Source organism: Pieris brassicae, chromosome 5 (assembly GCF_905147105.1).
Source record: "Pieris brassicae chromosome 5, ilPieBrab1.1, whole genome shotgun sequence".
In the NCBI taxonomy this organism is placed as follows: Eukaryota; Metazoa; Arthropoda; class Insecta; order Lepidoptera; family Pieridae; genus Pieris; species Pieris brassicae.
This window is the reverse complement of record NC_059669.1, coordinates 9,243,567-9,266,532: the sequence shown is the minus strand read 5'-3', so window position 1 is coordinate 9,266,532 and position 22,966 is coordinate 9,243,567. Positions and strand designations below refer to the sequence as shown.

General features: G+C 34.7%; 1 protein-coding gene across 1 annotated transcript; it reads right to left on the bottom strand.

Annotated features, from left to right (window-relative positions):
* Positions 1–82: 82 nt before the first annotated feature.
* Positions 83–15,282, bottom strand: LOC123709927 (UNC93-like protein). Its single transcript, XM_045661541.1, has 10 exons — positions 14,717–15,282; positions 12,759–12,877; positions 12,054–12,216; positions 11,224–11,347; positions 10,466–10,612; positions 9,487–9,553; positions 6,625–6,778; positions 6,300–6,404; positions 2,141–2,303; positions 83–1,959 (listed from the first exon to the last, which is right to left on the bottom strand). The coding sequence occupies exons 1-10, from the start codon at positions 14,879–14,881 to the stop codon at positions 1,682–1,684; spliced, it is 1,485 nt and encodes a 494-aa protein (XP_045517497.1). The 5' UTR covers positions 14,882–15,282; the 3' UTR covers positions 83–1,681.
* Positions 15,283–22,966: the final 7,684 nt, after the last annotated feature.

The window sequence follows — 22,966 nt, the reverse complement described above, 5'->3', positions numbered from 1 at the left end:
ATAATAACTCTAAAACATAGGTTTTAAAAGAACTAATTTAAAAAGTCAAAATTTAGAAAATTATAAATATATCACACACAGTGTTAGCCTAGTGCCTTGATTGATGTATTAACGGATCACGGCACATGTACGTACGCACAATATACAATAACTATACTGTACAGTAACTGACCTAAAAATCGTCACAGGCACAGAAGGTTGCAGGCTGAGCATCTACTTATTTATTAAGCAAAAAACCTCGTCATGTTATGTCTTATTTTATAGTACATAGATCTGCGTCATTAAGTATTTCGTATACATTAAGTATATGATTGTTCATTAAGTATTCAATTGTACAATATTGTACAATATTTTGCGATATAAAAATGAAGTGGTGTGATAAAGAGAATCGCTGTGATTGCATTACACAAAATAAAACTCGCTTGGTATTACTAAATTTTTGTGTACCGGGCTATTACTAGGTGCAACGAGACCTCCTCTGTTTGTGACAGAAAAAGATCTGGCCGTCCACGTAGTGTTCGTACGAAAAGAGTGGTCAAAGCAGTAAGGGAAAGAATTCGAAGAAATCCTGTCCGAAAGCAAAAGATTTTATCTCGGGAGATGAAGATAGCGCAAAAAACAATGTTGCATATGTTAAAAGATGACTTAGGACTTGTAGCCTATAAGAGACGCACTGGTCATTTCTTAACTGAGAATTTAAAAAAGGATAGGGTGGTAAAATCGACAACTGAAGCGGTACGCAAAGGAGATCACAGAAGAATTTTGTATACGGATGAGAAAACTTTTACAATTGAGCAACATTTTAACAGAGTGACCGTATTTTTGCTCAAATCTCTAAGAAAGCTTCTCAATTAGTCGACAGAGTCCAACGTGGGCACTATCCGATTTCAGTGATGGTTTGGTGGGGTTTTTGCTATGAAGGAGTGACTGAGCCATACTTTTGTGAAAAAGGTATCAAAACATCGGCACAGTTGTATGTTGTTAAGGGACCTGACACCATGTTCAATAACCAAGAATGGTCCTTCCAGCAAGACAAGGTCCTTCCAACAAACGTTTCGGACTTCATCAGAATTGAATACTAGCTGTAGTCTAGTCCCGATCTTAATGCGCTGGATTATGATTTATGGTCAGTTTTAGAGAGTACGACTTGGAGTCCCTAAATCAGTGAAGAATTTTCCCATGGAAAGAGTGCATGCTTCTGGTCTCAATATTTAAAGGACTGTAATGCAGCCAATGGAGGCCACTTGGAATAAGATTTTCATATTTCATAAATTGTTTCATATTTATGTATTAAACTAATACACTGTAAAAGTAATAAATTATATGCAATGGACGAAATTTTTTTCTTCGATTCAGTATTAATGGCAAGACAAGGTATATATTACGTCAAATTTAGAATATTCAAAAAAATTACGAAGTCATCGAAATAATTCATGAAAAAATGTTTTTATTTTCCTATTACTCTGGATCTAGGTTACAACGGTTTATATACAATAGAACGATCAGCCACAGAGTATATTAAGAAGGTTGAACAACGAATAAAGTTTGCAAAAACAATTGACAATGGAATGCATATTATAGATTATAGAAAACAACGTATATAAAATAAAATAAAGTTAATATTTGCACATATAGATAAATTCAACACATCTGGCCAATAATTATTAAACAAACACCTTCACTAGAGATCTTTCTCATACTCCAATAATGAAGCCTCATTATCTAAATCATTCTCAGGCTCTTTGGTCTCCTTCTCTTCTCTTTCCTTCTTCACTTGGAATTCCACTATGAAGTACAGAAAAACACCGACGAGCATTGTGATTCCGAGGAGATAGGCTTTGGAACTCGTACGAAGATGGGACGAAATCACGTAGGCTATGATATAGCCAACAGATTCCCAGAGGCGGAAGTTTGAAAATGCAGCTTCTTCTCTTCCGGGGAAAATGATGCCAAAGAATGCTGAAAATTTGTGAAAATGTATGTTTTTAGGTATTCATTCCACATCTGAGCGTTTTTATAGCAGTTCTTGCGCACCACTACTATGTGAAACCAGCTGCAAATTCAAGTATTAATGAACCAATTCCACTTAGGATCCTTCAAAAACTTAGCGTACATATTCTAAAAGGCCACAGGCCCTTACCATTAATCTGGACAATCCAGACGGAATCACAGAGTCCCCATAGCACAGCGATTATGTACATCACATAGCTCATATTTGCTTGAGGCTTCCAAAGCAGTATTGTGGCCACAAGACCCATATTTAGCACAGTAGCTGCGCAGACCAGAGGTATCCGCCCTGTTATCTGTGAAAAATAATTTTGAATCTTAACAAGCACTATTGACAGAGACATTATCGCAAATATGTACAAAAATGTATTTAGAAGTTGAAAAGGATTTTATCGCATATTTAGTTGTTGAGTGTCTTAAGGAGATTATAACAGAGAGATCAATTCATAAAATCATATATTCTTGGATTTACTTCTCAAAGCAATTAATAAAAAGGCTGATTATAAGTTAAACACCTATTTTTCCGTGAGACGAGTGAAATAGTCAAAGTAAGTAAGATATTCAATATATCATAATCAGCCTTACAACGTTTATTATGACCAATAGAGAAAAGAAAAAAATGGATGACGATGGCAAAACATTAAATAGGGTGGAAAAAGTTGGAAGAGAGGACTCTTCAGGCCCCTGTCCGGGAGAAAGCTCTTAGTTAGGGCCGCTTAGTTTAGTATAGTAAAATTTTATTTTTATCTCTTCTTGTTAAATGTATGTAAGATGTGGATTAAAAATGCTTATTATCAATATTAAGGCAACGTGAAATATTAAAAACATAATCTAGATGGAAATGGTTATTAAAACGGAAGAACAAAAATCCTTGAACTTTGTAACTTCCCAAAATGTCATCGAAATTGGTAATTTCCCCGTGAAAAATTGTAGGTTATGAGCTGCAGCCTTGAATAAGAACATTCATCTCTTGTATTTAACACAATATTATTCAATTATAGGTAATGTGTACATAATACGTCAGACATAGACACAATAAAAACAGAAAGAATTTCATAAAAATATAAACAAGAGACTTCATTGCACTAAATATATATAGCTATGCTCGACTAAGTTCCTTTAAAGTTTAAGGTTTTATTTGCGTTGTTTGCATAAACATATATGGTTACTTACCATAATAAAATAGATTAAAAACATAATATTTTTATATATTCAAATTATGACTGGGGTTTATACAATTTATGTACTTGTTATATTAAACGCATAAAGGGTAGATGCGTAGGTATTGCAGTATTGTTATGTAACCACAACTTGAGCCACAAAACTGTACAATAAAGTTTATTATTATTATATTAATACAATTACTGAGTATCTGAGGTTGTTGCTTTTTATGGCCGACCTGGCAGTTTTTTTCGCTAATGTCGGAAACGGAACATGTAGCTGTAGGAATACAGAAAGGAGGTGCGGTCATATTGGGAACAAGAAAAGAAAATATGGTCGAGGTCACCAATATCTTCTCACTTAGAAATATTGCTATCAACAATACGAAGCCTAAATGATGGTATGTACATACATGTTCTAAACGCATACTGGAAATGATAGAGGTGACAATTTTGGAAGTTTTAATCCTATAGTAACATGGTTTACTGGGGATCCTGGGTTGAATTTCAGCACAATGTTTGCCTTTAAACTCGCTGCTCCTTAATACATGTTGTATTAAATAAGGAGAAACATCAGTAGGAACATATTCAGTACGGCCAATCGAACGGGAATCTATCATGGTTATTGTAGCTTTGGTGTTATTTGAATTTCCCGCGTTAAAGTCTTGAGAGATATTAGGTCCTTACATATGAAATTGGCGTTTTGTATGGGAGGAACAAAAAGTCGAATATTCTTAAATAAATATATTTAATTAATCAAAGTATGAACCATTGTTTTCTATGCACTTTTGCCATCTCAAAGGTAGTTCATTGATCCCTTTACTAAAAAAAACAGTCGGACGGGAATCAATAAAATCTGTGAAGGCGATTTGGACTGCCCCATCAGAGTTAAATTTTTTCCCTTGCAAGAAGTTGTCCAAATTTCGAAAAAAATGGTTATCTGTTGGAGCAAGGTCCGGGGAGTACGGAGGATGTCTTAGACATTCCAATTGAAGCTCTTCTAATTTGGTAGTCGTCTGCTGTGCAGTGTGTGGTCTAGCGTTGTCGTGAAGTAGCAGTAGCGTGGAGCGATTGACCAGCCTAGGTTGTTTAGCCGCTAGCTTTTCCATCATGGTTTGCAATTGCTACTTGGTTTACAATAGACATCAGCCGTAATAGTCTGGCCAGATTTGAGAAAACTGCAATGAACAATACCGGCCACCAAACGCTTACAAGTAACTTTTTTGGGGTTAATTTTCGCTTGGGGCAGGATTTGGCTGGCTGGCCAGGATCCAGCCATTGCGTTGAGCGCTTCCGATTATCGTGAAGAATCCATTTTTCATCACACGTAATGATTCGGTTTAAAATACCTTCATTATTGTGCCGGTTCAGTAATGTAACGCAGCAGTCGACGCGCGTTTGCCGGTTTGCTTCAGTCAATTCGTGAGGTACCCACCTTTCAAGCTTTTTAATCTTCGCAATTTGCTTCAAGTGAATTAAAACAGTTTTATCACTAACACCGCAGCCTGCAGCTAACTTGGACGTGGTTTGCGATGGATCCGCTTCCACAATAGCCTTCAATACTTCATTATCAACTTGGGTCTCAGGCCGTCCACGGGGCTTGTTCTGCAGGTCGATATTTCCAGAACAAAAACGTTGAAACCAAAAACGAACTGTGTTTTCTTTTGCAACATTACCGCCATACACATCATTCACCCTTCGAGTGGTTTCCGCAGCACTAGTGCCACGGCGGAACTCGTACTCGTAAATAATGCGATACTTTAAGTTTTCCGTTTTGTAAAATGAGCGACGCAAGCAGAAAAAAACAGAAGAAAAAAACATATGAATGACGGTTATCGAAGCACAAATACATGAGTAAATAGCTGTACAAATTTGAATTTGGAATTCCTAACCTAAGAGGAGGTATTTGAGGTCAAAGTGGCCAGTACGACAAAACGCCAATTTCATATGTAAGGACCTAATATTTGAATTTTCCGTGTAAGATGTTGATAGTTGAGAGGATGTGTTATGTGAATTATTATTATTTTGCGAGTGTGGAGATGGCGTGGATTGAGATATAGGTTTAGAAATAACCTTTTTTATTAAAATTTACTCATTTTCTATATTGCAAATGCGAAAGGCATTCACAATAATCACCACTAGAACCACTAACTTTATTTTTCTTAATTTTCGTACACTGCCGACAAAGATGCAAATAACGTGTTCGTTTGCGTCCTTCACCTGTCTGAGATGATAACGAACAATCCGTATCCATTTTGTCAAATTGATCTTGTGAACTAACAGATACATTTGATCCTACAGGGGCTCTTCATATTTACAATAACTTACCGACTACTACAGAATGCCACTATACACAAATATGATATAAAGATTACATATAATACAAAAATTAAAACATCCAGCTTATCCTCGGCGTTTTAACTAGTAAAATTAAATTAAATTTTCACCACCATGAAAAATACGTTTACCATGAACGAAGTTTCCCGCGCTTTTATGCGCTGCTTTATTCATTATTAGCTCTGTGTTATAAAAAACATATTTTGGAATTCGTAACCAAAGAGGATATATTTAAGGTCAAAGTGGCCAATACGACAAAACGTCAATTTCATATGTAAGGATTATAATGCCTAATAATATTACTGATATAGCTGTAACGGACCCAGGCAGCGTAGTCGATGATTCTTTTTTTGTTGTGTTTGTTATTGTCAGGAAAAGCTTCTTATTATAAGAAAAAAAATAAGAAAATATCGCGGAAAATTAGAAAATTTATGAATACTTAACCACCATATTAAGTAATCATTAAAAGTAATGCTTCGATCGGGGTTATTATATTGATAAAATAAATAAATAATTACAGTCGCTAATTGTTTGTGTCATTATCCTTGAAAATCCATGTTTTTCACATGGCCAGTTATATGTCGCCTGTTCCCATGTCGGAATACCAACAACACTATTGATATACGCGCCAGAAAAACAAACAAACAATTTTGAATATCATAAAGCATTTTTAGTTGATTATACCAATTCGAAATCGTACCATAGTATTGACAGGACAACGTCTGTCAAGCCCGCTAATTAAATATAATATTCTAGGAATCTTCACCGACAATAATTAAAACTTTGATGAAATACCTTAGCTATATATCCAGTAACAAAGCATCCAATAGCATCAGCAATACCAAAGGCCAGCATCACATAGCCAACTGTTCCAGTGCCGACTGCGCATGACACGAATGACTGAAATACATTTTATAGTAATATTTTAAAATGCATGAGAAAAATGTGTTCCGAAATTGCAAATTAAACATTAAGTAGAAATTTGAGAACTAAGTTAAATTACCAGAATTTATTTTTTAGATATTCATTGACCTTAATTTGAAGACCTCTTAGTAGACCTCACTGCAGGCAGATGCCATAATACCATGCTTGCCAGATACAAGAAAAAACAAATACTAACCACTGTAAAATCAGCTCCGAAGAAAGCCTGCTCTAATCCGATGAAGACCATGATGGTTATCAGCATAATCTGCTTGGGCTCCACTAATAGCTTGAGGGTCGCCATGAGCATTTCAACACCTCCCATTACTTTGATAGCACGACCAGTGTCGTATCTATAACATTTATTATCACTTCATTAAAGATGACAAAATAAGTATTATCTCTGAACAAGATTATTCTAAATCGTATTGACTCACTCTTACAAGTTCTTATACATCTTTAAATAATTCTTCAATAATGGAAAATTAATAAAAATAAAATTAAAACAAATTTAAAATGTTTTGTTCCTGTGGCAGTGTACCTCTAACGCTAGTAGCATTTCCTCGCTGTATTGCGATAATCACTTGTTGAGCGACGAAAGCCTGTTGCTTTCCTCTGGGGTCACCGGTACTATCTACCAGTCGTAAATATTTATATTTTATGGCATTTCTGATTGAAACGATGAGCGTGCGATTTCTAATAAGAGGGTTCTTTGTAACAATCGTAAATAGTAACAGACCTTTCTCGATAGGAATTTGAACTTTATTAGCGTCTTTTTTAACTAATCATAAAAGTATAACGTGCCACGCCACTTTACCACAGCCCGACCCGGCGCATGTTGAACACGTGAACCGCGAAGTCGAACGCATACTCGCACTGCCCCTATTCTGCCGAAAGCTTTCAACAAGGTCTGGCACAACGGCTTAGTTTACAAGCTCTACCACCTTCAAGTGCCACTAAGACTCGTGCGTATCGTACATGACTTCTTGTCCGACCGCTCAATGCGCTATCGCGTAGAAGAAAGGTTATCGTCCCCTCAACACATCATCCTCTCGTCCCTTCTTTTCACGCTGTTTACCGGCGACATCCCTAGGGCTCCCAATGTGGAGCTAGCCCTCTATGCAACTCACAAAGACAGAGGCTAGGCGAATGGTTTCGGGAATGGGGCTTCCAAATAAATACCGAGAAAGCGTCGCAGTTCTCTTTGCCAGATGTAACCTCAGCCCGGTGTTCTCGCTAATTCAACACCCCACAAAAGAGGTACGCTATAAGGGCAAGCCATCCCATGGCAAAAATCCCTCAAATATCTAGGAGTCACGGTCGAATGCAGCATGTCTTTCCGTAAGCACTCTTCCAAAGGCCTCATTTGTCCTCTCTCGCCTACATTTCCTCCTAAATAAAAGGAGTCTTATACATTTCTCGTAGACATTGTACAAGGTCTGCCGATCCGATCATGCATGACATACGCTAGCGTAGTCTTTGCGCATTGTGTCCCCGCCCATATCTGGCTACAGGTGCCTCAGTCTCGATTCTCTTGAATGGGGCCCTTTTACGTGAGAAACATCGATCTCCACCAAGACCTAGAGCTCCCTAGCCCAATGGATAAAGTTGGCGTCCGAGCGCCACTTCGACAAGACATCATCCCAACCCGCTGATGCGTAAAAGCATCAATTATTACTCCTTCCCGACAATAAGGCTCGTATGAGGCCCCCACACGTTCTAACGGGTCCGGACGATTCAAACACCGTAGCTAACGACAAAATAAAGCCGCAGACGCGGTTATAAATAATAAAAATAGCCATAATCAGATTAAAGGTAAAAAACCGCCTTCACCGGGGAAGACGAGGACCTTTACTGCGTACTTCGCTCACTCTAGTGAGGTTCCGTCCTTCAGGCGATTGACCCATTGACCACCCTGCGACAGCCCAAACCGAGGTTCGAGTCTCGCAATAGACGCCCTTGCTCCAGTCGTAGGATAACCGCCCTATCAGGGCGAACTTCGTTCTTTAAAACAGCCTGAGCTGAGCTGTAAAGGCCAACAGCGAGATTCCATTAAAAACAAAAAAAAAGCACAGCCGGTGTCCCGCCAGGCACGCAGTGGGTGGGGTGTGCAAACGCATTATTGATGACAGGTAATCTACAATTTTATTTACATAAATATTTGGTTATTTTTACTAAAATATAACTATTTATGATGTTGGGTAATAGTTTTTTAGATTACTAAGTTGATTTAATAGTTATCGTGGTAAATATTAAGAACTATATCTAGGAGCTAGTTGTAACAAAACCTTGAGCTGGCAATTCTTCAGGGTGGATGACTGAAAAATAACATTTGATTTTTATAGATCATTTTATCAAACACGTGTTTGGGATGATGTGTATAGACATTCAAAAGGTAATTAGGTAGAATACATTGCAGGTAATATGTGGGCAAATGTGGGATGTGTCACAGGAGATACTATTTCTTTTGGTTTCATCAACTGCAATTCTGATGAACACTAAATTCTTTGATAACTACTTTTTCTAACAAAAATCTAATAATTGTGAGAGAGTTACCTGTAGATTTGATAATATTTCGATTATTAACATTTCGATCACTTCATAGATAAATAGTTAGAGTATCGATCAAAGTTTTTGTGTAGTTATTTAGCCAAAACACTTCAAGGTTTTCAATTTTATTGTTACAACTAGCCCTTCGCTCCCCTACCTATAGACAATATATTAAAAACAAGCGACCCCACACGGCTTTGTACGCGCCGTTACTCGCAAACATTGAAAATTTATATGTGTTGCGTTAAAAATCACAGAAGAAGAAAACTGGGTTTTAGAGTTTTCCGTTCAATTTTTCTCGCCATAAAAACCTTCCTCGGAGGAGGAATAAAAATACTAGAATACCTCCAGCCATCTTCAAGTGTTACGCTTAGCAACATATTTTGCGATTCATTTTGATTTATTAAGAATGGGTGTTAATAAACAGTAAGTTGTCACTGTAAGAAATACCAAAATGAAAATCATGTAATGTTTTTCTTTATAATTATTATTTATACTAATTTAGTTATACCTCTTCATAGAGTCTACCCCAATTGCAACAATTAGGGCTGCAGTCACCATAAACGCCAGATATATGCCTGAAATAAAATCCAAATATTTATTCCATATTCAAACGATAATCAGGTCCAGTCACAATGTGAGTACTATAATTAATATAAAACATTTGCTACTACTACTACTAATCTTCTATTTGATATTTTTTCTTCTGCCTCGTAATTAGCTACTACTTATATATATTAATTGTGAGTCAATTAACCTTTGGCAGAGCTTTTACATACATACATATTATTATTTATATTTTTTTCTTTGGATTTTATTTTATTTAATTGTAGTTAAAGTAGCATGTTATTTTGAGTTTATTTTTGTTAATTAATTATGCACTTCTTCTCCTTTACCCTCTGTAGGTGTTCCTTTTTTTATTGTTCCATAATAGGGTTGCCTGAAAGAAATCGCTTGTAAACGATAAGGCCTAATAACTTATATATCCATCCTACTTACTTTTAGTTTTTTTTATTTGTATAATTATGTATATTAAGGTGACGAAGTAAAAATTCATAAATTAAATAATATACTGATAAACACAGTGTCACACACAGGGTCCTGAATTTTAGAGCAATATATATAAAACAATAACTTGTGCGTATAATACTTATATTTATTATCCAGATAAAAGCTGGACAAAAAAATATTTGAATGAGTGGTTTAGTTAGGGTGATATCCAGAAACAAGATTCATGAATGTTATTTCAAAATCCAATAGGTACAGTTTTTTCGTACGGGAGTTAGACTTCCACTAAGTCTCGTTTCTGATTCCTGCCCTTTGTATTACTTAACAGTACTTAACCGTAATACGTAGATGATACGTTTCTTCTACGTAACTCTAGAACAGAGTGTCTTGCATATTAAAGTTTCTTAGTAAATTTTGGTATATTTATTTATTAGTCTTAAATAAGGCTAGATTGTAAAAACATTAGCAAAGTTGCCACTAACCTGATAAGAGCTGAATTTTCTCATAAGGCTGCCGCTGTAAGGCCTCTGCAGCATCAGCGCTGGGCAAGAAGTTCGCTCCACAGATTTCTGGGATCATGGTCGCGTTGATCGCGGTCACAGCAGCGTGATTGTCGCCCGAAGACAACACTGAAAGTAATTTTTGTAATTTCTTACTATGATGCTAGAAAGTAGCTATTTGCACTAGACATTTTCTTTTAAATTAATTTGATTGCTTTTTGTTTTTAAATCATTAAAGTGACAACCAGAAATTAAAGAGTACGCGGGGTAACAAATATAAAAGATGCTGAGACATACCAAAATTACTTATTATCACCAAAATTCAAAAAGACAAAGAAATAAGGACTGAGATGAATATTAATTGTAAATCACTTATCCTAAAAGGCATATTTTCTAACTAGCCCAGTGTTTCCTAACATGGAGCCCACGCCCCACAAGGGGGCTATTTGATTGTTAATGGCGGCATTTCGAAAATGGACTCAACGTTTTTTATTTTGATAATTTACTTACTGTGTTACTTCCTAAAAACCTATCATTTAAGTTTCTTAATTAAAAAATCTATTTTTAATATCAAACTTATGATTGTTACTTAGAGGCATAGGAATTATAGAAAGGCTAAGGTGGGGAAACACTGCAGAAAAGGTTGGGGAACAGTGAGGGATTAGCTCTTTCAAAACACTTTTGTATCATAATGTTTCATATACCAATAAACATAAGGAAACTTGAAAATGAGCACTTACCAAGCGACGATATAAGATTTCCCCAAACTTGTTCAAACTGGAATATCATGAAGAATAGACCAAGGAATCGCGTCAACAATGCTTCTGCTTTTATATTTGATAACTTGCTATGAACCTCAGATACCTAAAAACATGAATCTTATTTTAGTTTTAGTCTTTAATCTTAAAAAGTTTATAGATCTATATAAGAATATCAGTTTTTACCAATTCAATAGATTTTGATAAAATTTGGTAAATAGATATTTAAGAGCTTTTTATTCCATCCTGTGCTGAAGTTGTCTCAATTAAATTTGATGCAAAATTTCTGTATATTACAAATATATATGAAGTAATAAAAAGTGATAAATAATAAAACAAAATGTGTGCGTGTACTAGTGTACACACGTGAGAAGTGTTCTTTATGACTTCTTTATTCAAAAAAAATGATCTACTACATGCAACTTTACAGAAATTGCTTGAATAAACAAAAGGCTTTTAATATCGTAGATATGACTAAAAACTTAAATACAATTACTTCATTTTACCTGACTACTAAGATTACTACAGAAATTCATAAATTGTAATAGATTTATTACTATCATTGTTATCGTTATTATATATGTTTGTTATTAATGACTTCGAATCTCTTCAAACCAACCGTGGTATGAACAAGAAAAAGATGGCACTTAAAGGAAAAATGTGACGGTAATTTTTTTTCCAACGCCGATAAAGAAGTTTCAGATCAAATTTAAGTTATTTATAATTGTACTGGCAAGTAAGTGATGTGTCTTTTGTGACTCACACGCCATCATGATTTTTTCACTGCATTCAATTTCTTTTACAATACTTACCACAGTTAAATAGCTACACTTCGCACACCAAAGGGGTCCGCCTCCAAGACCGACACACAGCCCTGCTGGTATCATTGTGTAGAATGACGGCCATAATTGTGCAGCTATAAACGGCATATAGGTCACAAACGAGAGAGATATCGCCCATTTTGTGCCTAACCACCTGAAATGATAGTCTCTTGTTTAGTTCACTTCTCAACTCTTAGCGGAACAGTCAATCTCTAGGTAGATCGAAAGATACATTTTTCATCCTGAGCACCCGAAATTTAACCGAAACCATAGTCATTATATACATAAATATTAATTTATTATTATATCATATATAAACGAACTGTTCTATCTTTAGCGGATAGATGGTGTAAATTATAAGTAGTAATTCAAAAAAGGATGTGAATGTTACAATGATCGTAGGTCAAGTGACATGAGTAGACAGGTTTCTATGAAGAATCTTCAAGCGCCTGATGCGGCTGACGGCAATGTTCCCGCGATGGTGTTTTGGCGTAATATTTGCGCAGGCGTTAAGTCTGAACACGAACATCATCAAAATTATGTGAACGCCTGAAAGTTGTGTGATCAGCTACAGTTCTGGAGCTTCTGGGTTCTATTTTCAATACAATAATGATTGTTCGGCTTAAACAACAGAAAGAGTTCCCCAGGCCAGTTATTCTTCTTCCTCAGACACACTCAATTACATTAAAAACTTACTTTATTACGGCCGTTGGCAGGAATATATTGGATAAAATGAGCCCCGCGTAGACAGCCGCCAGCGAACTCATACCAAGACCCTCCTCGGCGTTGATGGAGCTTTGGAGATTTGCAGCACCCTAGAAGATCACAAATATATGGCAAGCTTTTAGGATACACGTAGATAACTCGAATTAAAAGGCTAATATATCCGCCTTCGTTACAAAAAAAATGTTAGGTGTATGGTTTTTTTACCACTTTGACATGGAAAATACTTCGTAACGGTCAGATGTGGCTGCACCTAAGTGTTGCCCCTACGTTAGATTGTTAGTTCATGAAAACTGAATCCATACGGTACATAATGCCCTAAAACAGAAGTGATAATGGGTGTATAGCAAGATGCACAGGTGAAAGGTGGACATTAAAGACAACCCTATGGAAAGGATCATAAGCTCTAGGCGTTTAGAGGTGAAGGAGTTCCAATTGTATTCCATAACAATTGTTTCTAAGGCTGCAATTCGGCTTCGTATGTTTAACGTTGGAGATCCTGCTCTTTACCTTGGCCATGGCAAGGTTGCGATCGGACTCCACATTTCCCCCTTTACAAGTCTCAAAACCGAGGAGGTTGAAAATGTGGCGCCCGTCAATGAGAATATGATCAATTTTCCCATCTGGGAACACCCCTTATGTATATTTATATGGGGAAATCTTGTCCCACCTATGACCATGTTTAGAGATGTAGCGAGGTTTGAGTCTATGTCCGATGTCATTACTCGTTACATGCAAACTATGTAATCCGTAATAGTTAGTTCATCCGCTTCTTCCGTTGGTGCATGGGCATTGATAATGCTGCGATTAAAGAATTTATCCTTGCAGCGCAGCACACATAGGCGATCACTCACATATGATAATAATCCCAGCCGACAGATAATCATGGCAAATCGCTGCTATTTTTACCTTTGTACATATTTCCGATATCAACTTCTTAGAAAGAATACGAAGCTTGTTCTGTACAAAACTCTTCTGCGACCAGACTCACTTATGGTTCTGAAACCTGGCCCCTTAGCAAGAAAGATGCTATTTCTCTCCTTATTTTTGAGCGGAAGATTCTTGGAAGAATCTGTGTGGTTCTGTTTACGACGACGGTGTTTGGCATATTCGCTACAATAAAGAACTTTATAACATCATAGACGACGCCAACATCGCCTAATTCATAAAGTGCAACCGGCTCAAGTGGCTGGGACATGTGTACCGAATGGCAAACGACAGAAGAGGCAAGAGAAAACCCAGTAGACCGAGGCTGCGTTGGTGGGATGGAGTTGTGACCGGACAGGACCTCAAAACAATAGGGATTAAAAAAGCACTGTAGGTGGCTATGGTGAAGCGTACTTAAGAAGGTTAAGGCCCATAAGGGGCTATATAACCATTGATTAATCTTTTCTAATGACCAACAATGAATCATTGCGCATGAACGTTTTTAAGGAAAGTTTTGTCGCGGACTACTACTATGTGGAACCAAGAAAACGGTGTAAAAATTCTTAAAAGTTCGCAATTGCGAGCCCTCTGGCAATGTAAGTGTCTATAGGTGGCGGTATCACTTAACATCAGGTAAGCCTCCTATCTGTTTACTCCCTGTTACATAAAATATATATACGGTCAAAATCTATTATAACGACATCGAAGAGACTTCTCCTATGTATGTGATCGTAAAAACTAATAGATGTGTAATTCACATGAAAATTTTAATAAAAAGACATTACGTATGTAATTATCGTGTTTCTACATAAACAAAATCTGTAATTTTTATAAGGCGGTCTGTGGCGGATTTCGTCGTAAACTGTTTTAACTGTATGTAAGAAAATTATTCGTCAAATGCACAGGAATAACTGAACAGATTAAGCATATGAGACGGTTTCAGAGATCTAGATCGAGACTACATCAGTAGTTTATGTTTGAATAAAGAATATATACCTACTCACACTATATGCCGTGAAGTGCACCATAAACGCCAAACTGATGATGACCACATTCTTCACTATACGTCTCGTTTCACTCGGCTTAAATTCCCTTCCTACTTTTAACGACATTTTTGAGGCTTTAAATGTTACTATATCATAAGTATAATACCAATTTTTTTTACACATATATGTATATTTTAGTTTTTACGCCTATAAATTGTTTTAGAACATTAATTAGAATAAATAAGACGGAACATAGTTGGGCGTTTTAGTTACACACTAAACTACTGGAAGTACCTATCGCTATGACTGATCTGGGAACCCACGACACAAGCGCACATAAAGGAACAACAATAAAATCTGCTAGTATCAAAAACAGTATGTTTTTTATATAATAATTGTGCGATAATCAGCAAAGTTATTCTGTCTTAGTTTTCTCTATGCCCGAAAAACTTTGGTAAATAGACGTTTATACGTGTACAGTGTGTTATCTATATGAAGAAATTTTGAATTCGAATTTGACATGTTTTAGAACCTTTCATATGTTTTTGAACACGTTTATAATTAAGGCTGCCCTTGAACACTGCATAAATTATAAAAAGTAATAGAAAACTTGAACTGACTTTAAATACCTATTGTTTGTATTATTGGTGATCTGCCTTCTGTGCCTGGCGTCGACTATTTGCGTCTAAGGCAAGCCAATTTACCCTCGATATTTTCCTTCACCGTATAATCGAATGCACTTAGACAGAAAGTCTATTACAGCACCACTGATTTCGAACCTGCGACTTCAGGATAAGAGCCGCACACTAAAGCCACTGGGCCAACACTGCTCTATTTACTTTATTTATCTAGGCACCTATATTCTTATTGCACCTCCTGAAATGTATTGATACTCACATCTCGAAAACTACTAAACGGATTTGAGGCTTTCTTAATATGTTTACGTTATTCAATTTAAAACTCTCAATATCATTTTCAGTCTTTGATAAATGTGTGGACAAACATATACGCGCTAAAAAGATCAATAAGAAAAATACAATTCTAACAATATCACATACCGAATAACCTGGTCTATGAGTAAACAATGAAACATATTATTTCATTAGGACCAATACTGGCATGTCCTGGACGTCGACGGAGTGTCAGGCACAGTAGCGATATTTAATAGATAAAATGTAGGTCTATATAGAATTAGTACAGATAAGATGTAAGTATCAATGTAGTAAACCTATATTTTAATGTTACGTAATCGTTTAGTCAATACACTTGGATGGATAAACACATATTTTTTATGAAATACTTCCACAGATTAACGAAAACTTTGTATAAAAAATAAAATATAAATTTATAAATAAAATCACATATCAGTTATAGCATTATAATCATAAAATTAATTATGCCATTTTTTGTTAAAACGCGATAATATAGAATTTTAATTTATTAATTTGCTTTCTATGCTGAATATATTCTTATGTTTTCTCAATATTTTACTGTAATAAGTTCGCTTTAGGTTTTTTCAATTAACGGCGTGGCCTCGATTAGCAGAAAAGAAGGCCTTGTATTATAAATGATAAAAAAAACTAACAGCAACAATAAACGTAGATTGATATTTAATTGTTTTTAGTACCAAAAGAGTTATCTTTCGTAATTATGAATTATTTTCTATATTCCTGTGAATTTCTAAAAAAAGTAAGTAATTATATCTCTTTTTCTAATACTTGGATGTGATTGTTGTATTTATTTAACAAGATCCGGCACTACATTTAATTGAGTTTTACTCGGTAACCGTATGCCATTAATAACAAAAATATATAATAACTATAAAAAATATAGTGTTTTCTATTGCAATAAAGTTCGACTGACATGAATAACAATCTAGCCTATAATAATTTTGGCTAATAAGTAATATTATGTCGACTTAATTCTCTACAATACTAATGAATAGCTTAAACTAAGGTTATGTTCATTAACATTCTTAGTGTTCTGTAATGTAACACTACGTTCATGTATCCGAAATACCGCACTTGCACTTATATTCACTACACTAGGTTTATAAACTCAAAAGGTTAAGTTATCTGTAAGCGTCTTATTCCTGTCGTATCAATAAGTTGGATTACCTCAGCATTTATATGGCTATGTAGCCTGTTTAAGTGAGCTAAGGCAAAGTACGACCTCATATAGGATACTGCTCACATCTCTGGGCTGGTGCTCCCAAATGCCAGCTTCTTCCGTTTGACGAAATTCAACGAAGGGCTTGTCGAATTGTCAATCTCCAATGTGTTTAATCGGCTTGATCCTCTCTCTCCACGCAGAGACATTGTTTGGGTTGATCCCTCTTGCCTCATTTCAACACCGTACGAGCGGTATCAATTCAAACATCAACATCACTTTAAAGGCTGGAAGTCTTCCACGGTCGGTTTAACAAAGCATTTTCTGTTGCGACCTAGCGGACTGTGGAATCGACTTCCAGTGGAGGTTTTCCCGAGATCGGGGCTACGTTACCCGTCCTGTTCAAACCACATCCTCGAGGCCTTGCTAAATCTGGCACTAAAAAGTCTGTTGTCATGTTGCAATAATTGTTAGTTCTAACTGTCATCATTTGCCCTCTTTCGTCCTCAAAAATCTATGGCCCAATAATAATGGTTGATGATATCCCAGCCCACACGACAAGCTTAGGTCTATGAAGTGGACGTTCATGCAAGCGTCGGGGATTAGTCTCGGATCAGAACCGACAATATTGCTTGGTCACATGGCCATTTAGGTGAAAATGGGCCTCATCACTAACATCACGTTGAAATGGTTGAACCGCTCGAGCATCAAATTGACAAAATTAAGTCGGTTATTGGCAACATCTGGTTTTAATTCTTGGACTGCCTGAACCTTCAAATGCAAATCACGCTTCATAATTCGTCACAAAGTCGTTCTATGATGTCCTAAGACTTCTTTTACGTATTCACTGTTGCGGATTTTTCTGAACTGAAACATGAACTCGCTCCTCAATGTCGGCTGATCTTACAGAAACAGTATTGTTAATTATGGCAAAAATGTCGCTGGGTGTCTTTATTGATTAAAAAAAAAGCATTTGATACCGTAAGCCACAACCTATAGCTTAATAAATTAGAACGAATAAAAGATTATGCACTAAAATTATTCAAATCTTATCTATCAAACAGAACCCAGACAGTCAAAATAGGTTATAATACTATAAATAATGCTCAAAGCTCAGAAATACCAGTAACATGCGGCATCCCACAAAGATCTATATTAGGTCCTTTGTTATTTCTAATCTATATTAACAACATTCATGAGCTCGGTTTACATGGTCGAATCACTCACTACGCTGATGACACCTGCTTATTTTACTTTGGTTTAATATCCAGTTGCTCAAGCTCAATCAGATCTAAATGCTCTTGTTGGATTCAACAGAATCTCTTAACCATTAATATCTCAAAAACATCTTATTTAATATTCAGGGCAAAAAATAAAATCATTCCTATCTTTTAACCGCTAAAAGTTCAAGACGTTGAAATTACTAACAAAAAATGGGAGAAATATCTGGGTCTTAGAATAGATACATATTTAAAGTGGAGCTTTCAGATATCACACATAATTACCAAACTAAAATCACTTATAGACAGATTTTGGTCAATATCATAATGTTTTCTGCAATCCGTACTTCATTTAATTTATAATTGTTTATTCAAGCCCCATTTCATATATTTAATTGAAATATGGGGTACAGCATGCAAAAAATAATTTCAAACTTACAAACACTACAAAATAAATTAATAACAGCACTATTTATATACAATTTTTTAACACAGACTAATAAAATTTACCAAGAAACCAAAATTATGACGCTTAAACAACTGTATGTTTATAGCACTTGTATCTTAATTAAAAAAATTTAAATGGTTCTCTCCATAGTGGCTTATCATTTATATTATTTAATTACAACACAACCAACAAAAAAAAACGCAACACTCGTCGAGCGAGTTTGCTTATCTTGCCGAAGCCGCGCACAAATTATTTGAAGAGGTCGATTGGGTATGAGTTAATCAGTTGCCATCTAAAATTCGCAATATTCAAGGGGGCATTAAAAATGCATGTCAGAGTGAATCTAGTGGACTAAAATTGGGACGTGTATCTCGCTCGTATATACATAATGTTTCTCATGTAAATAAAATATAATTTTGTAATGAGAAATAAAGTTCTTTAAACATAAAAATACAAATATCGCGTTCTCAATGTCTTAAAAGACAATTAATTCGATAGTATATAATTTTCTTAAATGGTGTTTTCAGAAATCAATAAAGGTTTTCACATTATTACTATATTCTTAAGGACAACAATTGAAATGGCAAATATTAGCTATTATATATTTAGTTCTATATATAATTAGTTCTCACGACAATTATAATTCATTAAACTATTAATTATTTTGTTGTATTTAAGATATATGATAAATATATACTTTGAGTCGGTAGATATTAATGACAATAGAAAATGTTTATTGTTTTTTTTTATAATAATCTGAAAGTAGATATCGCTTTCATTATATTTTATTTTCATAAATTAGTTCCATTTGTAGGTTTTATTAAATATTTTTCACTTTTTACTTGTAAATAAAATGAAGAAATATACATTAAAATATTTTAATGTTTGCACTTTATTCTACAATCCGTATTATATTTCTTCTGGGCAAAACTGAAATACTGCGTTCTGTGTAGCTTAAATTAAAAAAGGTATGTGACGAACCAAGCCAACAACCATAAACTATGTAAAAATTGCATTAAAATTAACATTTCGTTTCACTGAAAATAAAAACGAATATACCAGCTTATCAAGAATTTAGATTTAGATTATTGTTTTTTTGACAAGGTTCACATTTGTTATTTTGCTTTCACGAACAGTTCAATTTTTTCCCGGACATCACTGGACACCTCATTTTTGGCGCGTGCGTCATGAAGAGCGCGACGGAACCATAATTTCACTTCGCGACTGAAAGAAATACCTAGACACGTGCTTAGTAAGGCTATAATCTCAGTTTACCCAATTTATTGGTAAGGTAATTAACTCGATTTATCATTGTTTTTTTTATTAAAAAAACTAACACAATATCGAGTATGTACGTTAATAAATACTTTTTTAAATAAATGTATTTTTGCTCGCTTGTATAATTAAAATTTTAGTTCTTCCATAAAATTTATTTATGTTTTATGAAAACCAACTATAATATAAATAACATCAACATAAGTAATGAACTCTCGAGCGCAACTAATTTGCATCGAGGTAATAAATATTATATATGTTTCTGACGTACCGTCGTTATGCGTCGAATATCTTTATAAAAATCGAAATCAGTCCAATTAAACTTTTAACTTACTATAAGTAGGTTCTCTTAACCTACTCCCTCGTATTTTTCTGTCAAATTGAGTTTATGCGCACAGTATAAAAAGAGACCTATAAGTATTTGACTTAAAACATATATAAATATATATATGACTATCCTACATAATTCTTATATATAGCCTTTAATGTAAATATTATGATGTACAGAAGGTGTGAAATATAGTATCACGCTAAAAAATGAGTGAAAGTGTCCCATTCTTCTTCTTTCTTCCTTCCTTTTCCTCCCAAAATTTATTTTGGATGTCTGACTTAACTTGGATGTCTGAATTTTCCATCAGCTCTAGTTCCCGAGATAAAAAAAAACAATTTTTTAACAATAAATATAATATTTTTATGGCATTAAACATCAAGAAATTGTCTTTTGAATTAATTTAATTTAATTTGACTTGGGCAATCTCGTATGATTCCCCATCAGTTGTCCGCAATCATATGAGTGTCCTATCTTCCTTGGTATCTATTCTCGATTGTTTTTGTCTTGGAGGAAACGTTCTCCTTGTTCATTGCCTAGGTCCTGAATTGTGTTGGAATTGATCTAGGTAACTGTCGAGATAGTGTAATTTTTTACTCATATTATAACCTAAATCTTTGAATCGAACCAGCATATATTCTACTAATTTAGATAGTTGTCAGCCATTTTAGGAGAACTGCTTTAAGACTTTGTTTACTGTTAAATAAGAGACGCCATTCATTCGACTGGTAAATCGACAAACTCATGAAAGTCAACCAACCACTCACATTACAGCAATACGCAAAATTTTCATCAGATGAAAATACCTGCAATCAGTTTTGTCCTCTCGTACGATAAGTAGAACGCCTGAGGAAAGGCAACTTTTTTATTTTAATCTTGCTGCTAGTAACTCAGCACATTCCATAGAAAGCTTGAAGTCTTTGATGAAGTCATTCAGCTCTATCTGTGAAAATGGGTAAGGATTTGTTAATTTCCTGCAGTATTCAAAGTCGTCATCTACTTGGGAAGAAAAAGGTATTTCAGTTTGATCATCCTGATACTGCACTACCTGGTAATTAGTTGGTTTTAAAAAAGACCAAAATATGTTTTACCATTTTATATTTCATTAATTAGTATCAGTGACTTTAAATGAAGAGAACAAAAACACATTTTATTCCATATTATTTATCATAATCCCGCTAGCATAAGCCTTGAATAAATTTGGATGAACTTCACTAACCAATATTAAGGCATTTACTACATTAAAAACATTTTTATATCAATCTGAAATAGAAGAAGCGAATATATATAATAAAGTTATACTCAATTAAAAATTAATGTAATAGTATTATAGACAGTAAAACTGGAAATAGATTAGTAGTAAGAAATATTTTACATAATCTTCAACGTAGGCACATTATTATAGCCAGACTAGGCCATATAAAACTACACAAAAGTAAATAGTGATGAGATTTTCATTATCGTAATGAAAACAATATTTTTTTTCTGAAGTTCGTTTCTTCTACATAGAGGTTTTTTGTACGCCCCATTTGTATGCTGCGCTTTTTTTTATATGGATAGACTTATATATATTATATATATACTTATTGCAGGCTATTTGCGATAAAACTTATTATTTTACCATAGTATATTTGGACTGTTTCATTAGAGTCCACATGTTTGCATGAAAATTTACAAATAAAACAAAAAACTTTATATATACATGTCAATGAGGCATGGAAAGGAGAATGCTAAACATTTAAAAGGTAGACAAGATAAGACACAAAAATAAGATCAGAGACCAAAGCAATTGATGCTGTAAGCCACGCCAATAAACTGAAGTCAAAGTGGACAGGTCATGTAGCGAACCTTACAGATCACAGGTGAACGAATACAGTAACAGTAACTACATACTAATTGTTACAAATATTTACTAACACATAGCATAACCAGATATTAGTGGACCAGGAAATAATTTAAGGCTAAAAATTAACTTCAGAGTGATATAGAAGTTTTGCGCAAGAAAACAGTGTAATTGATAATTCAAACGCTTAATTCATTTAATTGCTACTCTACCAAATTTCTTGGTATCGAAAGAAGACATGGACATAAACCGCTTCTTCTGTATTCCAGTTTATTTAACTATCTAAATGCGTAATTCATGAATTGCTATCTATTTATTTGTGTCATCCAATTTATATGAATTTGTATGAATACAAAAACTGCCAGGGTTTGGGTGATACGCAACGTTTATTTAAATTCAGTGTACTCAAAAAATCAGTTAATTTATTCAAAGTACACATAATGCTTACTGTGGCTGCGTGCTTGTAATAAAATGTTCACAAAAAAGGTTTTTTAATACAAATAAAATATGTATATCTAATATATATATTAGATACGATGAAATTACACTGACTTAAAATAAACTTTTAAAATATTAAGACTGTCATGTCTGTTTAGTTAGTAAGCATATTTAACGTGTGCTGTGGTTGCTTAAAGGCTTGACTGACTATTTTATTGTGTATAAGATTTCTGGAATGACCAATGGGTGACCGCTTTTAAAATCTATCTTCAGCCCCTTGGTAGTGGGTAGTCCCTCAGAGTAGAGCGAAGTAGGGGCTCACGCGCCAATTGGACCCCGAACATATACACAGCACGACGTAACACTTCACCTGAAAACCCGCCCGTTGGGGTCTAGAAATTATATGCAAAAAAGTTTATTTAAGTCATTTTTAACTTAAATATCATTTGTATGTCAAGTTCCGAATCGTTGTTACACATATAGTCCTATTTTTAAGTTGTCTTGAGAGAAAGATGATTTAGTGAAGAGAATCAGGGCCCGAACTCTATAACTTCTACGTTTCTTCTACATACTTTTTTGTAATCAAGTTCGATGTAGTTCTCTCAAT

Bases quoted from the DNA above. Each gene is read 5' to 3' on its own strand.
- LOC123709927 (XM_045661541.1), bottom strand. From the start codon at position 14,881: ATGTGTAAAAAAAATTGGTATTATACTTATGATATAGTAACATTTAAA. The intron at 9,554-10,465 runs GTTAGTGGCAAC...ATTTTATTTCAG, and splicing joins GAAAATTCAGCTCTTATCAG to GCATATATCTGGCGTTTATG. The intron at 1,960-2,140 runs GTAAGGGCCTGT...ACAAATTTTCAG, and splicing joins CTGGATTGTCCAGATTAATG to CATTCTTTGGCATCATTTTC.